The sequence below is a fragment of the Scatophagus argus genome, chromosome 4 (genome assembly GCF_020382885.2).
Source record: "Scatophagus argus isolate fScaArg1 chromosome 4, fScaArg1.pri, whole genome shotgun sequence".
Lineage (NCBI taxonomy): Eukaryota > Metazoa > Chordata > Actinopteri > Scatophagidae > Scatophagus > Scatophagus argus.
Genome location: NC_058496.1, coordinates 22,736,386 through 22,755,588, shown reverse-complemented (window position 1 = coordinate 22,755,588; position 19,203 = coordinate 22,736,386). Strand labels below are relative to the sequence as shown.

Sequence of the window (19,203 nt, the reverse complement as noted above, 5' to 3'; positions counted from 1 at the left end):
ATAGAGGCAAAGATTAAATGTGTTTTGAGTGATCTGCAGTGTCAAAGGAAATAATTACTGTATTCAGAGTCAAAGCAGAAAACTGATATCTGAATTTGTGCCAGGGAAAACAAACAGTATTTCCCTTCTTGAATTCACTGCTGGAGCATTTTGTCCAACATTTTGTCCATTCAAATGTTCTTTGGTCGTGTCCCAGGCTTGCAAACCTTTGGACCCAAATTTTTGTTCTCATAAACAATGTTTTGCAAATGAATCCCACAACCGAAGAATCTAACCCACCACTATGAGTTCAATTAAAAAAAACCAAAAATTTTGTTAAATTTGTATTGAAATTCTTATCTGCAAAGATAGAATTCTTCTACTAAATTAGCAGAAACAGAGCACTGGGGAAATGTGCTTAATTACTCTGATGTTTGTGTAGTCTGGCAAAGTAGAGAAGAGATCTTAAGAGAATGGAAGGGAAGAAAAAGAAGAAAATTATTTCATGTTATTTGCAAAATGTAAAATTTTCTTTTAGACACCAGCCGACACAAGAGATGTTTTCCATGTACCACACAACGTGGGCATTGTTTTATTTTTATTGTGTCATATAATTTGCTTTTGACATCACAAACATTAGATGTTGTTCCAAAATATTTTTTGGTGTCTCTTCCGTCAGCCTTTCAGGGGCAAGGCTTGGCGTCGGCCACTGGTTCACAGCGGTCCACTACAGCCCGAACTTCTCCAATCTGGACTCCATCATATGTCCCAGAGATGGATGTCCACTGGGTCTCTCCATTGCGGTAGGTACGGCTGAGGCGAGCAGTGTAGGGAATGTCGGCTTTGATCTTGCGTCCCTCCATACGGACTTTGCAGGAGTGGTTTGGTGGGACAGTGAGCTGCACAGACACGGAGTGGCTGAGTTCCTCCACCACGGTGGTTCCTCTGGAGAACTGAAGCGTTTTCTCAGCACCCAGCTCAATGCCCCCAGAGCCGATGAAGGGGATATTAGCCGTGATGCTGCCTGTGATACCCAGCATGGTGGCTCGGCCAATGTTCCAGGTGGTCTCCACCTCTGTGCTCTTTGAGATGGTGACTGTCTTTGATATCGACTGGCACTCGTTGTTGGTGACTCCAGAAATGCGCATGGTCTCAGGAGGATACTGGAAGATGGCAACCTCATCAATGCCATACTTGACATCACTGATGTGCTGAGTGTAGGCATCCCTGTTGATAGTCAGGACATGGTACCTCTTGTACCAGTACTCATCACCTTCCCAAGGCAGGAAGAAAGCTTCAAACTGAGGAACAACCTTTCCCAGACCATACTTGTTCTTTCCAACATAGATACCAACACCCGGGCAGGTCCTGACTGAATGCTGGGGCACTGAACCATAAGAATCTTCCTTCCACTCCAGGAACTCAAAGTTGTCTTTGTTGGTCAGGATCTCAAACTCTGGGGCATAGTACTCGCGGTCCCCATAGGGATAACGGCAATATGGGCCCAAGCTTGGGTTGTAAAAGCCGGCCTCGCACTTATACTTGCACACATAGTCTGTGCGCTCGGTGTAACTGTTGTAGATTGAAACAGCTCCATTTGGCAGGGATCCATCCCAGGTCAGCCACTCCAGGTTAATGTTATCACCGAACATGGAGGAAGGTATATCCTGCTGCTGCTCCAAGTCAGTAGGAGTCAGAGGAGCTGAGACCACATTGTTGCCAGTCGGTTCAGGCACCAGGCCCTCCAGCTCCGGATTCAGTAAGGAAACTGTGTAGAAGAGAGAGACACAAAGTTTACATATTAAATCAAATTGTCTGTCACAAAAACAAGAAGGGTTTACCTTTTCTGTGTTGTGCACTCTTCTTCACAATGTCCTGCAGACTGGCTGAGGACAGAGCTGGCAGGGCCAGCAGCAGCAACACGGCCAACTTCATCTGAAGACGAAATACAACATGTTTTCAAAACAATAAACTGTTCTCAGAACATTTCACTCTTTTAAAAAAAGAACAGTTTTAAACATCTCTTCCATTTTCTCCTTAAACATAACATTTAACTTCAGTTCATTAATAATTTTATTTTTTTTAACATAATTTATATAACATAATTTTTTTTAGTCCAGCCTTAGAGGTATGCATTAATTCAATTCAATTGAATTCAATTCAGTTTATTTATATAGAGTCAATTCACAACAAATGTTATCTCATGACACTTTCCAATTAGAGCAGGTCTGGGCCAAACTCTTTAATTAAATTTTTTGTAATACAGAGAACCCAACATTCCCCCATGAGCAAGCACTTGGCAACAGTGGTGAGGAAAAACTGACTTTAGACATAGTTGTGTATTTGAGAAATTAACCTTTATTTGGTTGAGTACTTTGAATGTTATGAATATACAATGATGATAATAACCTGAGTCGGTGTAAGTTGTAAGTGTTTTTTTCTGAAATACTTCAGACTTATTCTGATTATTTTTTACATAAATAATGTATTGTTATTTATATTTTTAGCATATATTATTATTATTTATTTGATTTGTTGTTTCAGGTCAGTTACTTGAATTATTGAATTACTAATTATTATCTGTTCCTGATGGGTGAATTAGGAACGATGCAGAGGAGCACACATTTTATTCTAATTATTTTTTGTTAACTAAATGGTATAGCAAAAATATCAAAACAACCCTAGGTGGCACTGAAATGGTAGATTTTCACCAGGAGGCATCTGGTAAAACCAAGACTTTACTTGACAGATCTTTGCAAAGCAAAACTTGAAATATTAGGCTAAATTATGCAAAACTAGCACTATAACCAATTAACAGACACTGACTACTTTTGACACCTGATCAATGAGCTTGATTGACTGAAGGTGAAAAGAGACTGAAAAACACTCACCCTTATAGTCGCTCCCCACAGAGTCCACATCATTTTACCTGCAGGTTTATATATGCTGCTTTATGGCAGGACCATAAAGCAGACCGTGCACCTTCACTCTGTCTGGATCAATAAACAGAAAGTGGTGCAGTAGGGCTGTAATCAGCAGAGTAGGAGTGATGGCTTTCTTATTATTGAACTTTGGCTAATATATGAAGATAAGACTTTGACAGATCAGAGTCTATTATTTCTCTCATTAGACAGCTGCTGTCTGTCTACCATAACTCTGAAACTTTAAACCTTCATTCCCTTCCTTTATAATAATTTAACATATGGGTGCTTTAGTCCAAAGCCTGCAAAAAGTACGTCCAACTTTCAGAGGAACAAGCCAAGCAAATTGCAGAACACCAAATCATAACACAAGTTATTTTAGGGCACTTTTTGTATTGAGTAGGTTTAGACTGAGCTCTTTACAATATTATTCCCAGAGAGGAAATAAATTTCAACTTGAGCCAACGGTGGCAAGGAACATTCCCTTTTACCAGACACCTCAAGCAGCAGTTAAATCATTTATTCCCATTGACTTGATACATTGAACTTCTTTTTGATGAAAATGTTATGTAGAAATCAAATTCTTAAATTCAACATTTTGGGTATAACTGTATTGGCAAATACTGAATCAATTAGCTCGAGCCATCAAATTAAGTGCTAAAATGTGACAATTTAAAGCAAGAACTGAAGAAAAGTTTTTAGAAACTGAATATTTATCGAGTTGAAGAATTAATGTATTGGTTATTGTAAACAGTGGATATGAAAGTACAAGACAAAAATCCCTTGCCTGGTGTCAGACAGAACTGTCTTTTTAATTCAGGGGGGCTATTAGGGTGGTGCAGTGGTTAGCACTGTCGCCTCATAGCGAAAAGGTTCCAGTCGACTGGGATAGGCTCCACCCTGGCGGATAAGCGATATATAAAATGGATGAAAATATAAATTAAATCAGGATTTGTGTAGTTAAAATAATACTTTGCATGGCTGGGAAGTTTGCTAGTTTGAATCTCCAAACAAGTTTAATATCAGGGTATTAGTGCGATGAGCTGAGAGCAGTTCAGGGCTCTAGACCACACCAAAGTGTCTGTAGGTTTTTAACATACAGTTTGTATGGGATTAATGAGATCATGGTGATGAAAGGCACATCTGAAGAAGTCTAGTTGCGCTATTCTCTGTTATTTACAACAACCTTGCTGTTGTGTTCGTTGCGATGTCATGATCCATTATGAAATGAGTCCAGATTAATTACCATTAAAAAAGACAGACTGATAAGGCTGTGGTTTAACAGTTAGCTCTGTCCCCCAAACTGTGTGTGAACAACCTCCAGTATATTACACACTCATTACAGTGCTGGTCAAATCTTTTTTCTTTAATGATTGCTCTTTTTATCTTTTATACTGCCCTTGTAAAGCATTTCTGTCTATGTAAAGCACAAATAAATGAAATGTAAAAAAACCTTTTTTTTTTACCTCTCTATTTCTCAATTGGCATGCATTTCAACTGCCTCAGTTGTGTTATTTCCCCCTCTTACTTATTGAGAAACACAAAACTGATTCACACAAGCATGTACACATATGTGTGTATGGCTAAGAAAATTATTTATACACACATAAACACACACACACACACACACCCACATACTGTACATACATATTTATATATTTTAATATATTAATATGTATATATTATGTATATATATATAATATTTAATAAATATATAAATGTATGAATAAGCTGAAGTATAAAAGGTTAGATTTATTTGTTTATAGGCAATTCAAAGAGCTGCACACAGGAAAAGGAATAAAGGAATAAACAAACATTATCCAAATGTAGAATGTACCTACTAAGATAGAATACATGTGTAATCTAACGTCTAATATGCGGTTTATATGATCAGAGTCCAATGTATCATGACAGCTCACTCCTGCATTGCTAAATGGGGCAATATGCTGGTGATTGGTGTGCCATGTTCCATGTGTGGTTAGCAATTAAGTAATCTTTCAGTGCCACCTGCTGGTGTGTGTGTGTGTGTGTTTATACAGAAAGAGAGAGAGAGAAACATAGATTGTGGGACCCAGTTGTGTAATATGTTCACAGTGAAAAACATTTGACTGGCTAGTAAAAGCAGACATAATTTATTGTTTATCTTTCCAAAAGAAATGTTTACATTTCCAAAAGAAAGGCAAACTTTGCCAGAACATAGTGACACAAGCAGAAGGGGCCTCAACCTCCCCTCCGGACTAATCTCTTTTACAATGAGCTTTCCCGTCCAAACTTAACACATTTAACTTGTCTTTAATATATTTAACTAATTCTTAATGTATAATGTATAAAACCACATTTCATTTAGTAAACCACTGGGAAGCATAACAGAAAATGATCCTGATAAAGCCAGACAGAACAAAGTTAAGGGATGGTTAACCTATTAAAGAAGACAGAGATAAGCAAGTGTCACACTGGAACTTTGAGATAATAAATTACTTCTAGATAATAAATTGCTTTTGTGTCTTTATTAAGCAATCAAACACAATAGATTTCAAAGCAATACTTTCCACACTAATAAAAAACAGATTTAAAGTTAAAACCATCGACACTGCTATCAATTATTTATTGCAAGCAAAATAAATAGTTAACCAGTTAAACCATTTAAACCAGTTTCCAGGTTGCTGTCATATGCAGCTTTGAAAGTATATTTATGATACACGCCCTTGGGCTTCTGTTGGGGATAACACCTTATAAAAGTTAAAAAGTAATGTGTACCATAATTAATTACTTTTAACGTAAATATGGCATAATTGTCAAGTGCATTCTATGGCTAAGGAAGCAGAGGAAACTCTTTACAATGAGAAATAGCACAGGGTTCATGCTAAAACTGACATAAGTGAGAGAAATGATGACATTACTAGCAAGCAGAAGAGAAAGGCTGACAATGAATGTGTGAGCTCAAGCAACAGTTGTTGGATTTCACTGGATCTGCTGTGTCTGAAGGTGCTTGAACCTCAAGAATTGAGAAGACTTGTGGCAGAGTGTACATGCTGCCTCTGCTAACAATAGAATCATCAGTTTTTAGAAAGTTTGTCATTAAACTTCCTGTAAAAAATAGTCCTTAAGCAACCTGACTTAGACCATAGACCAGGTTATTCCAATGCTGTTATAATGTTAGTGTTATTATTACAACCCCATCCTGACAACTATATCAATTTTTCAGCATGTACTACAGACATACAGAGATTACTTGCTATGTAATTAGATTTAAAATCTTAAGAAAAACAGGTTGACAAAATCTGCCAAGCTGCTATTATCCAAGACAAAGTTATGCATAAACAAAGATTTCTGTCTTCTCCTTGAACTTCAAAGTTTCCTCTCTGGCATACTGACAGCAGGTGTTGCTATGTTGTCAACCTGATTGAAACATATTACTTTTTAAAGCACAGGTCCCACCAATTAGATGCAGCTTAGCAGCAAGCAAAACACTTAAGATTTGCAAGCTAAACTTTTGGAAAAAAAGTTTTTGTCTTTTATTTAATTTGCAAACTAAAAATTTTAAATTCACATTAATATAATTAAAATCACTAATCACTACAATGTATCCACTACAATCACTACAATGTACATTTTTTGATTCCACATTCCAATGCATCTATATGTTCAATGTTTTTCGGTTGTTTTTTGTTTTCATAATTTTTTGGGCTGGTTGCACTACCAGTTTCTGATGACATCTCGCTCTTGTTCCTGTTGAATTTAAGTGTCTTATATAGACACTTATAAGACACTTTGGACAAGAGCCTAATGAATGTTATTAAATTGATAGAAATTACAACATAACCTATTTTAAAATTTTTGCATAAAAGCTTTGTGTTTCTTTCTTCACTCGGTTTTAATCATTTAATTATCTTGGATTTTTTATAGCCATATTCAGCTGTGATTTTTACATGTTTGATCATCTTGTCCTCTCTCGTCAGTTTTATTGTGCTAAATAAAGGGAATTTTAGGTCTATTGCATTGCATGTTGTTCAGTGTCATTGTGCTCAATCCAAATGTTTATTTTCTGCATTTCCTGCACATTCGGATCCTTGCACACCAAATATCAATCATGCAGCATTTGTCACAGGGATGCTGGACAGTGGCAACAGAGAGAGGACCCAAATACAGACAGCTGAGATGTCAGGATGATTTCAGTGGTATAACGATGAAATTATTTCTAAATAAAATCTGTAAATGACGATATCTGCGTTTAATAAAATCCAGCTCCACTTTGAAATTAATACAACAGTTTGTTAAGTAGTAGTTTTGTATTCTGCTCAGCGGCATACGCCACAACCAAATACCCATCCATCCATCCATTTTCTATACCGCTTATCCGTCAGGGTTGCGGGGGAGCTGGAGCCTATCCCAGCTGACTACGGGCGAGAGGCAGGGTACACCCTGGATTGGTCAATCCAGTCAATCGCAGGGCCAACACACAAAGACAGACAACCACACTCTCACACTCACACCTAGGGGCAATTTAGAGTAGCCAATTAACCTAATGTGCATGTTTTTGGTATTGTGGGAGGAAGCCGGAGTACCCGGAGAAAACCCACGCAGGCACAGGGAGAACATGCACATAGACTCCACATAGAAGGGCCCAGACCGGGATTCAAACCTGGAACCCTCTTGCTATGAGGTGACAGTGCTAACCACTGCACCACCGTGCCGCCCAACCAAATAGCCTTTTGCTTGAAAACAGTGACATAAAAGTGCCAATGTCAAACCATAAAGATACCAGTTTACACTTTACTTCCCAAAGACTAAAAAAGAAATTTGTGGCTTTAAGCCATCAGCAAAGGATGAAAATTACAAACTGTGGGACTGGGCCAGTCCATATTTGTGTACCTGTAGCAAGCAGTTTAGTTAATGATGTTACTAAGTAAACTACATAACTACTACAGAACTACCCCCCCCCAAAAAAAAAATTAGTTGCCCTTGAGCAAGGAACTTAACCCCCACAAATTGCTCCCCAGGCGCCTGACATGGCAGCCCACTGCTCCTGTGTGTTTCACTGCATGTTGCATGTGTGTGTTTCAATCACTGATGGGTTAAATGCAGAGAAAGAATGAGAAGTTTTTTTTTGAAGGTTGAAGCAAATCAGGAGTTGGTGTTAACTAAAATTAGTACTATGAAATATATGTCTATATATACCTGCCTTTTGATGGAGTTTGGTTTAATAGTCGGTATACTTTACCACAGACAGACTGCTGGCACAGAGGATACTTTGATATTAATAATTCACATAAATTGAACAGACCTACCTAAACAATGATCCTTCCATTGTTATATTCTGTATTTATTTTAGTTTTATCCTATTTTATATTTTTCACTTTCTTTCTTGGTCGGGTAAATTGCAAGTGCAATGTCTGTATGAAAAAGAATTTCCTCTTGGAATAAATAAAGGAATTCTGATTCTGATTCTGATTCTGATTCTTAAGACAGTGGTGAAAGCTGTCAATACTTGAAGATTGATTGTGACTGGGAAATAAAATTAAACTGTTTACAACAGAATCAAAAGTCCATTCTGATAGTGCTTGCATTTAAAAAACTTTTCAGCTGAGTATGACTCAGTGAGGTGTGATAGAGGTGAGAACCAAGATGAAGGTTGTGCAACAATTCTCAAAGATGTGATATGAAGAATAACAGCAAATTCAATAGAAATGAAATGTTAACTCCAGCAGCTACTATGTTTAGACTCGAGTGCAACCCTGACTAGTAAAAACCATACTATTATATTATTCCTGATGGAATAATATTAGTTAGTTTTGCTATCTTATAGAATTCTTAGACTAGGGAACTGATAAACATTTTTTTTAAATTCAAAACTGTGTATCATGTCACCGGGCAATCCATTGCTGGTTCCCTCCACATCAGTGTAGTTAGCCATTCTGATGGGTAACTAACTTTAATTGCTAGCTGAGCTGTGGTTGTTGCTAGAAGCAGCCTTTGCAGAGCCTCCAGTTACCTGGTTACTTTTGCTTGTGTAATGCCTGTTGCATTTCCTTTATAGCTGTAGTATAAGCATAGCAGTATAGCATATTTACTCATCAAGCTTTAAATAGTAAACAGCGCAGTTTAACCAAAAAATCTGACCAGTATTTCTACAATCTTGTCTAGCCCTGTTTAGGTTTCAACATTAATCTCTTGAGACATATTTTAAATGCATTCAAATATATTAATAAGTAAGATAAAAACTTATCAGTTATTTGAAATGTGAACACCTACAGTTTTTCAGCATCTAACAAAGAATAAGCTAAAAGTCACTTAAAGGGACCTTAGTGGTATAAAGGAGGTTGTTGCTATTTGGTTGAAATATTGTGTTGAGGACACTACTTACATTTACAGTCAGCAGAGGGCAGCAACAGATCGCCGGCGAAATGAAGGGAAATGAAATTTTCAATTTTCCAGTCATTCAACTCACTGACATTAAAAGTACTAGTTTAATTTTTCTTTATTAAAACTGGTCATCTAATTATTTAATCTAATCTGATCTAATCTAATCTAATCATCTAATTAATTAGGTTTCCATGTAAGAAATGTTTCATTATTAAGCATTCCTTGTGTTATTGATTGATTACATTATTTTTAAGATATTGCAATAAAGTACGAAACAACAAAAACATTAAAATGCTTGCTATAGGAATTGTCTCTTAATTTAACAATAAAACTGGGCCTACCCATGTTGTAGGTAACAGACTGGGGGTTTGTTCCAATGAAATGGCTTAATCCAGCAGCTCTCACTGGCACTTAACTACAGATAAATAAAACATAGACTCTTGTCTTTCTCTCTATCCATATATCTATATCTGTCTCTTTTTCTCACATACATATACACTCAGAGCTCTGGTGTTTCTATATCACCTACAATAAACACACCTGCTCTTTCTCTTGTTACTTTCAACCATGTGCTGGATAAAATGGTTATTGTACACATCTCAAAAAGAAAGCAATCAATAAGTCAATGTAATTGATAAGCTGCAACACATATCAGTCACTCAAGAAGGTTTTATGGACATGAATGATGATCAAATCAATTTGAGCTGTTAGCATCATGGACATATTATAAGAGCTGTACATGACGCTTCAAATTTTGCCCTTAATTTTTCCCAGCCGAAAATAAAAATCCCCTGCAGGCCAAAAAGCATTTTAGCTATTGGCCTAGTACACCCCTGCAAAAGAGATCTCTGAAACTATTGACAGGACACCTCGTGCTATAAACATGTTCAGTTAGTCCTCTTTGTGTTGTATATTTTGAGTCATGAGGGGCTAATCTTTTTTCCAAGACCCAGAAAATTATTTTTTTTCTGGATGACTTCAGCAGTTGTGTACAAGCATGGTAGCTAATTACAAGACACAATAAGTGTCACATTACTAGTTTTTGCAATGCAAACTAAATGCATGTGTGCCCAGATAAATTAGGGATAAATGCACTGAAAATAATTCCAAAGTAGTATAATATAAGTCCAAAAGTCATAAATCATGCTTAGTGTGCTGTTTATTTCTGCTAAAGAGTAAGGCGACATCACAGCAGCAGATTTTGCAGACTGCTACAACAGCTGAAGGTCAGAGAGAATGAACGGCATGAGTTTTAGGCGAGCCTGCACTTTGCTGTGCCCTTGAATGTCCTGTTAGGCTCCATTTCGGCTGAGTGAGCCGTTCTGATCGGGATGGTTGGATAGATGGCTGCCTGTGCTCAGGGTGACAGCAATCAAGCAAGCAGTTCATTAAAGGCGGCTGAACCACCAGGCCGTGCCTGTTTTAATGAGATACTGACTGTAACGAGTAGCTTTGTGCCTGAAGCCACTTTTCTCTGAGATGAGTTATTTTCACTCACACACAAATATAATGCCATAAAGCATACGGGAAATGTAAAGTATGGTTTGTATGTTAACTTGGTCAAATATGCTAAAAACCTCCCCAAAATTTTCTTGATATGATTTAAAAATGTTTTAAATACATATTTTCTATGTGTAGTATATACAATTCCAATAATCCATTAATATAATAAAAATAAGAAATATTTCATTTTTACATTAATGTACTATTATCAATTATTTTATTGTATCAATACTTGGAAAAACATATTTATATTTTTTAAATAAAATAAATAATGTCTTTGCTTTCGGTTTTATTTGATCAATTTATTTTCTTTAATATTTTGTAGTCATATTTTCATTTCTTTAATTTTCGTTACTTTTTATCTTTGTTTTAGGAGAACCATTATTATTATTATGAAACATTATCATCATTATTATATAACTTTGCATATAACATTAGGGTTGGTTCAGTGATTTGTGAAAGTTGTTGGAGCCGACTAAAGCCTGAGAGGCTTAACTCAGGGCTAATAACTCCCAATGAATCCACTGTCAGTAAAGCATAAACTTCTCCTGTGATGTGTGTTGGCTTGTTATCATTTGTGACCTCTCTGCATTGAGTGCTTCTTTGGGATGGTAGTTATGCATAGCTTGTATCTTCAGTAACATGTACATGCTAATTTAACATGTTCAACAACCTAAGGCAGTGTAACTTGTGTGTGTGTGTGCTTGCATGCGTGTGTTTATACAGAAAGAGAGAGAGAGAAAACAAATTGTGATTGTGGGACCCAGTTGTGGAATATGTTCACAGTGAAAAACATTTGACTGTTAAAAACAGACGTAATTCATTGTTTACATTTCCAAAAGAAATGTTTACATTTCTGTCTCTCTTCAGCTATTATGGTGCTTAAAATGCACATAATATACAGTATTTAGTGTAGCATCAGAAAGCATGTGAGTTCACTTAAAGTGTTATTTGATTTTTCATAATATGGTCAAAACATCTTCTTGCCTTAGAACTCTGTGTTCTCCTCCTATTCCCTCCACCAGCTGCTCCTCATCCTTAAATTTTCCGACATATCTAGTTGTTTGGCAAAGATACAGTACAAACTTTGCTAGAATGCAGTGACACAAGGAGAAGGGCCTCAACCTCCCCTCCAGGCTAATCTCTTTTACAATGAGCATTCCTGTCCAAACTAGACACATCTATTTAACCACAACTAACACATTTAACTTGTCTTTATATATTTAAATAATTGTGTGTGTGTGTGTGTGTGTTTGCTGTGTCTTTCTCATGTTTTCACACAGAAACATACCACAGTTCAGTTAGTCAGTTGCAGTTATTGTTATTGTATTATTATTACTATTATTCACATTTTCAATATGTCACACTAAAATCATTATCCTGTATTCGACTGGCTCTGGTAGGTGTAATCCGATACTGTTATATTTATTGACTTTGACTGACTGAATCTTGCCAGCACAATGTTAGCCTTTTAGCTCGTAGCTGAACCAAAGGTTTCCATGAGTGAACTTGAAATATTCCTCATTACCAAGTTGTTTCTAAGGTTAGTAGTGAACATCATTTCCATGCCATAGGTAGTGATTTTTCCCAGGTATCATTCGAACCACCAAGGAAACAGAGATATGGCTTCTGAAATATGTTACATTTTGATTGCAAACTGCACATTGCCATTATTATTCTGCATGTCAGTATACCAGTGTTAGCATTTAGTAAGGTCTCATAGAACTACTGTAGTTTAAGAACCACTATTTTGCTTTTTATTTGTTTTTGCCTAAACCTGCAGAAGTGTATGGCAAAAATGACAATGATCCCATTTTTATTTATGTCCATATTGTTATATTTTGGTGAAAAGACACAATGTATCATCTTATGTTTCCTGCAGTGCAGATCTGACTTCAGTTCCAGTGAGTGAGGTGCAGATTGTAACTGTGCTCGTGAATGCACGCCCAGCTGAGCACACAGGACGATGAGTGCTCATTGTCATATCGGAGGAGCAAAGCTGCTGTGTTCATCATGAAAAATGCATGGGCTTTGTCTTTGACCACATTTGCATTTCAGAGCCTCAACTTACTTGGCATCTCACAGCAGTGTGACTCATTGAAAAGTGTCGTCACACTGTGTGTGTGGTAACTGGTAACTGTGTGTGTTTTCTACATCAATTAGATGTCATTAATCCCATCAAAGTGATGGAAAGAAAGCACAGAAACAGAATTGCTCTGGATTGGTTGAAGATGGAAAACCTGCTTGTGCTCAGTGAAAACTAACCAGAAGAACTAACTCTTCCCAAATGCGTTTTTAAAAGTCTTTTTATCCTGGTTTAGAGATTTTCCCAGAACAGCATGACATTGATGAGATGGACATCTGGATGCTTTGGTTGTTTGAACTAAAAGTCATCGTGAAGAGTCTATAGTTTCGAGGAATTGGGTGAAAATACTAACTATGGGTCTGTACGCTCCCTGAAGCTGTGGTTTAATCTGCTTCTGTGGTTTAGTTCACTCAAGGTCATGTTCAAGCTCATGTTAACTTTAATTGTCATCCTCCGCATACACTATATTACAGTAGAATGAAATGTTTTTTCATATGGGTCAAGGTAATGTAATGTTTGATGCATGGCAGAGAATTCAGCTCTCTGAAAGCCTGCGGAAAGAAGCTATTACAGATTCTTGCAGTATAAGTCCTATTGTTGTGGAACCTTCTATCCAAAGGTAGAGGGACAAACAGGCTGTGGGAGGGGTGGGAGGGTTCTTTCATGATGACAGAGGCTCTGCATATAAATCTTGTCTGAAAAATGTCCTGAAAAGTCCCTTAGTGATACAGCATGCCAGGATGCTCTCCACAGTTGCCCTGCAGAAGATGGTGAGGATTGTTGGGGTGAAGACATTGCTGTGCTTTTTTCATTACATACTTCTTCACTACTACTACATAGACGATGGTGAACGTGCCTTATGCAGAAATCAGCAATAATCTCCTTTGACACAAACACTAGCACCTTTTGACAAAGCCGTAGAAGTCACTGTGTCTGTGTGCGCAGCCATCATACTAAACCACAAGTTAAAACAGTTTATGGCAAAGTTTTCAAACATCAATGCTATAATGCTGCTGTCCTGCTAAACCTGTGCTTTCAACTTAGCATGTAGCTTTTGAAGTCATACATCAACAGCACCTATGATGATTATTTTCTTTCTTTCTTTTTTTTTGCATGGATCCCTCAAACAAATTTGACTTCAGAAGCAAAATATATATCTAACAGTAAACTAAGAACAAACATATATAGATACATTAGAAGTTACAAGTAATTATACTGGGTACACAATACAAGAAAAATGTACTCCGTACATTTCAAGTTGACAGCTAAAACTATGAAGCCAATGTCACAGTACATTCTCAAAGACATGGAAAGTCTCGAAAATGTTCAGAAAAGCTTTGGTTCCTGGGCTCTAACTGCTCTGTGGCTCCATGTGATTACATCTGCCCCTCAGTCTGCTCTGCCTGGACTTTACTTTAATCTCAGTAATGTGAATTGTCCCCTTTGCTGCTACCTCTCCCTGTCAGGCCGTCCTGCATCTTTCGTGACCCATTAAGTTCATGAAAGTAATGAATGCTGACCTGCTGTCCCCTCTGGGCCAGATCTGCCCACTCTTTCTCTGCGTGCCCTCTGATTCATCTGCTCCCCTCATGCTGATGTTTATGTCACTGGGTATGCTAATGACCCGACCAGTATGCTAATAAGAGCCAATGAATATTCATTATCTTAGTGGACTACATTCAAGATGACAGTTGGGAGCTGAGATTCGATGTCATTGGAGGAAAGGTACATCTAAACTTTATGACTGTCTAAACTTCCTGACTCACCAGGTGACCTGAGTTTCCCTCAAGTTACTACAGCACTTGAATAAGCTCAATATTTGCTGGATTTTGCTTAGACATTTGTGTTCCTCAGAGGATGAATGATACTGATTTTGGTGATCCTTGGACTTTTTATCATTCAAGTGAAATATCTCAACAGCTAGACTGCAATGAAGTTTGTATCAGTTATTCATGAGCTGATCCGGATGAATTCTGACAACTTTGCTAAACCTTTCCCTTTTCATCTAATGCCATCATCAGGTTACATGCAACACCTTGGTTAATGACCAGACACCTACAAAACTAACGACATTCCTCCAGCCCAGCTGTGCTTTGTGTTTTGTGCTAGTTAGCAAATGTTAGCATTTTCATAGGCTAAACGAGTGGTTCTCAAATTGGGAGGCAGGTCACAGATCCACTGTAGGGGGATTGTGGATGGTCAATGGAAAAATCTGAAATAAGAATGACATTTAGTTGAATGAATGTGATTCATGTAGGAAAAATAAACAGTATGAGTTTTCTGATGCTATCATTATTTTCATTTTTATGAGCTGCCTTCTCAATCATTATTAATGACTGTTAAAAACTGTAGGGTATAGGCGCAGGAACTTTTATCAGCTTCTATGGGGGCATGGCACAAAGATTTTGAGGTGGGTTTTGTTGGGTCTCTTTAAAAATCTAAATAAATAGTTTGGTGTAACTGTCTGAGAAACAGTATGGTCAGTTGGTTGATGGTTTAGTTTTGTTGTGGAAAATGATTCCATGTTTATGCTTTCGGAAACTGGTTGTTAGTGGTGTGCATTTGAGAATTGTGCCTTTTCTTAGCATTTAGTGGGTGGATGCCGTGAAATTGACACAGTTTTTGACTTAGCATTAGCATTTAGCACAAAGCAACACTGCATCCAAGTCAGTAGAAGAGATTTATGTTCACAGATTTTGTTTTTTTACAAGTTTGAACAGAAAAATTCCTGTATTTTTGAAAAGGTGCAGATCAGATAAAACTGATTTTCACCTAAAGTTTATGACCTTCCAAACCTGTTATGTGTGCAAGACAATACTGCTGTCTGCAGTTTACAATAAACAGACTTTAACATTGTAAAAAGGTTGCTACAGTAATAGGAAGTGTCATGAGAATATAAATGTACTCCTGATAGTAACAAATGTGTACAAAGCAAACTGTTTTTAGTTCTGATCTGTATTTGTTGTTTTAAAACTGATTTTCACATTTTAATTTAAAATAAACTGATACATTTCTTTTTCAAAACATGTTCATTAGTTTCTTGTACTTGGCTATCAGTGTCAATGTGAGTGCTGATGCTAAAAAGCTTATATGCACAGAAGGTGACGGTTGTTTGACCTGTTTTAATGCAGCCTAGCAATGTTTTGCACGGTTTGTTAACGTGAATGCACACTTGATATTCTTTCACCTGGACCACATCTGCATATCTTAATAGTCTAACCTTGGCTGCGACAAAGTTTTTAACCTTCATTTATTCATGGAAGACTTGCTTTGTTACACTTCATATTTTCTCAGTACCAAAGTGTTGTCCAGTAGAGCTGGCCTGCTCCTGCTGGTCTCTGTGGAGCTCCCCTGCTGCAGGTGTACATTTGATCTGTATAACCTGATGAGGACAGGTCCATTGAGATGTTGTTTTTATCCTATAAATATATAAATGTGGTGCTTCTTCCCTAGTTTATCCTGTTGGATTGTTTTACAAGATGACACTTCAACATGACTTCAGGTTTTCATGAAGATAAATGAATTCAATTCACCTGAAGAGAACAAATAATTGGCCCAGTGTTTGAGTGTTTCATCCTTTTCCTACAGTGATGATAGGATAGAAAAGGCTGGTCAGGTGCTCTTATTCAATAAAAGCCTCTTTAAACAGAGATGCTCTCCATGCGCTTCAGTGGAGATGAGCTGAAATATTTTTTAAAAAAGCCTTTTTCTTTTTCTTAAAGTGGGGCCAGAGCATCAGAGAGAGGACCAAACCATCAAATAGAAATCTTTGTGTTTCATTATTAATAATGCTGTTGGCTCTGCATGAGGGGAGAGGAGGTGTCTTGGTAACCAGCTGTGATATGTTGTACTGGCTTAGACAGAGAAACATGGAACATGGAAACTACACTATGTGTTTCAGTCTTACCACTAATAAATCTATGATTATGTTTATTTTCTAAACAAACCAGGAGCTGCTCAGTTTGAACAAGATAGCTTGGCAGCCATCATGTCAGTGACTCACTCCATTGACAGCTGCTCCACCTTACAATGAGAAATTCAGCCCAGATACATGTAATCAGAACATGAAATGATGTATTGTGGAAATGCTGCTATGATGCGTATTAGACATACAAAAAATGTCATATGCATGGTTTGCAGAAATGTGCAGTTCTAACATTTTAGAACATCTAACAACTGGGCTGAAAATAAACACGTAATAATATATAACGTAAATAATTTTCTTCTAGACCAGTCATCAGTTCTGTTTTGCATTTTAGTCTATAAAGCACTTAATTCTCTATCACTATTCTGTCTACCTTTTCCTTTCTGTCTTTACACAAAAAAATACTGTTTTCTAGCTTTAACCAATAAACAGAAACAATTTGAACATTTACTTTGCAAATAAATGATAATATCTGGGAAGACAACTGCAATATTGATTCATAATATGTTACCAAAACAATTATTTTTGGTCATTTATGGACTGTTGGAAGTGTAAGCATCTTGTGTTTTGTTTGGATTGAAAAGGACAAAAAGCCTGATTTAATAACAACCGAGTAAAGAAGCGAGTTTTTAGATAATAAGGTAATAAGATGTATATTACAGAACATTTCAATTTTATCTTATCAACATATAAGTGACAATATTTTTTCATATTTTCTTCTATTATGTTATTTATAAGCACTTGAAGTCACCAAATTGAAGTCAAAAGAAAAATGTAGATATTTATTGAAAGACTGTAGAAATTTTTGAGAACATTTCAAAAATGTAAATGCAAATTTCCAACTTTTTAAAGAAGAAAAACAATAGAACCATCTTGTGATTTAAACTATTTTAAAACTCTTCATACTACTGCTGCTTTTCCTAAATTGCAAATGTCAGAATAATTGGAAATTTTATTATTGTAAGTCCTGGATAAACTCATTACTCCAACTCCAACGTGTGTGCACGTTTGTTTATAAGGAGGAAAAACTGCAGGTGCGTACTCAATAATACCACATGAATGTATAGAGAGTGAAAATTACGACTGAGCAAAAGAATCACAAAAACCTGGAAGTGCTCTAAAGCCTGACCAGTCAGCTAAACTCCCACAAAGCTAACACCCTTAGGGAGGTTCATGTATCTTTTAAAAATTATATTACAAACCCTAACCACTGGAAACAAATCAGAGAACAAAAGCTTATGTTTGAAGACAAGAGAAATGCAGGTTCTTTCCTCTGTTTTGTCTGAAGGCAAGTGCCTGTTTGTGCAGCGTTCAGGATCAGATGCCTGCTGGAATGGATCCAGACTCCGACCTCTGCTGCCCGGCCAGGCCGATGACGCAGGGAGCAGGCTCGGAGTGGCAGTCTGACATCATGGGCTGTAACATGAGGATAACTCTATATATTTTATAAACACTGGGGTTTGGTGGGAAAGTCGGTGAGGGCTAATTCAGCGGATCATGCTAACATCACATTTCCCTCATCCACAGCATTTTAAGGAGATCCATTGAGGGCCTTCACACCACAGCCGGGAGCTGTCCAGGAGTCTGACCTTTCACAAACAACCTGCAGGCTGATGAAATGTTAATAAAGTCGCTGGGTGCCAAAGACTCCCTCAGACGGGTTGGAGGCACCTCTCTCACTGGAATCCCTAGACAAAATAACAAAAGAAACAGTAGACACCTGTGAGCTGTCGGGCTGGCTCGAAGGAGGCCGACTAAGGTTCACAAAGCTGAAGGAGACACCTAGCAAGCACAGAGAAAAGTTATCAAGAGCCGCTGCCTGCATCAGTTTGTCAAATGTGAACTTAAATAGCCTCCTGATGTCAACTCAGAACTGTTTCAGAGATCTTAGGGGTCAATACTGTTGTGGTGTAATACAAAGAAAAGTCCTGAAGCTGGTTAACTTAAACTGGAAACAGACTTAAAATGCTGGTGATGGTAACAAAATCTGCCTATTTGTAAAGATCATTAATTAAATGTTACATACTGTTTGTTTTTTTTTCAGTCACAAAGTTTTAAAACAGCAAGTCACCGTATGTCTGACTTCGCTGGTTGCCAGGAAAAGATAGAACATGAAAATTGAGCTTAAGAGTTACTGATAAGTGTTTTTTGTTACAGCTGGACAGAGCCAGGCCAGCTGTTCCTCCCTGTCTGGGCTAAGTTGAGTTTGCTGCTGGATGTAGCTTCACTTTGATTGTCCAGACATAGTAAAGTGGTGTCACCTAACTCATTTAGCTCTTGGCAAGGAAGCAAATAAATACTTCCCAAAATGCAAGCTTTTCCTTGAAGACATCTAAAAAGTAAGATAAGGCAACTCTCAGACACTTCTTTGTAATGTGAATAGTTAACATCCAATGAACCAGATGCATTCTCTAATTGATAACCGA

The 19,203-nt window shown here is 37.3% G+C and overlaps 1 protein-coding gene across 1 annotated transcript; it reads right to left on the bottom strand.

Annotated features, from left to right (window-relative positions):
* Positions 1–270: 270 nt before the first annotated feature.
* Positions 271–1,909, bottom strand: LOC124057819 (natterin-3-like). Its single transcript, XM_046386388.1, has 2 exons — positions 1,821–1,909; positions 271–1,747 (listed from the first exon to the last, which is right to left on the bottom strand). The coding sequence occupies exon 2, from the start codon at positions 1,629–1,631 to the stop codon at positions 663–665; it is 969 nt and encodes a 322-aa protein (XP_046242344.1). The 5' UTR covers positions 1,632–1,747; positions 1,821–1,909; the 3' UTR covers positions 271–662.
* Positions 1,910–19,203: the final 17,294 nt, after the last annotated feature.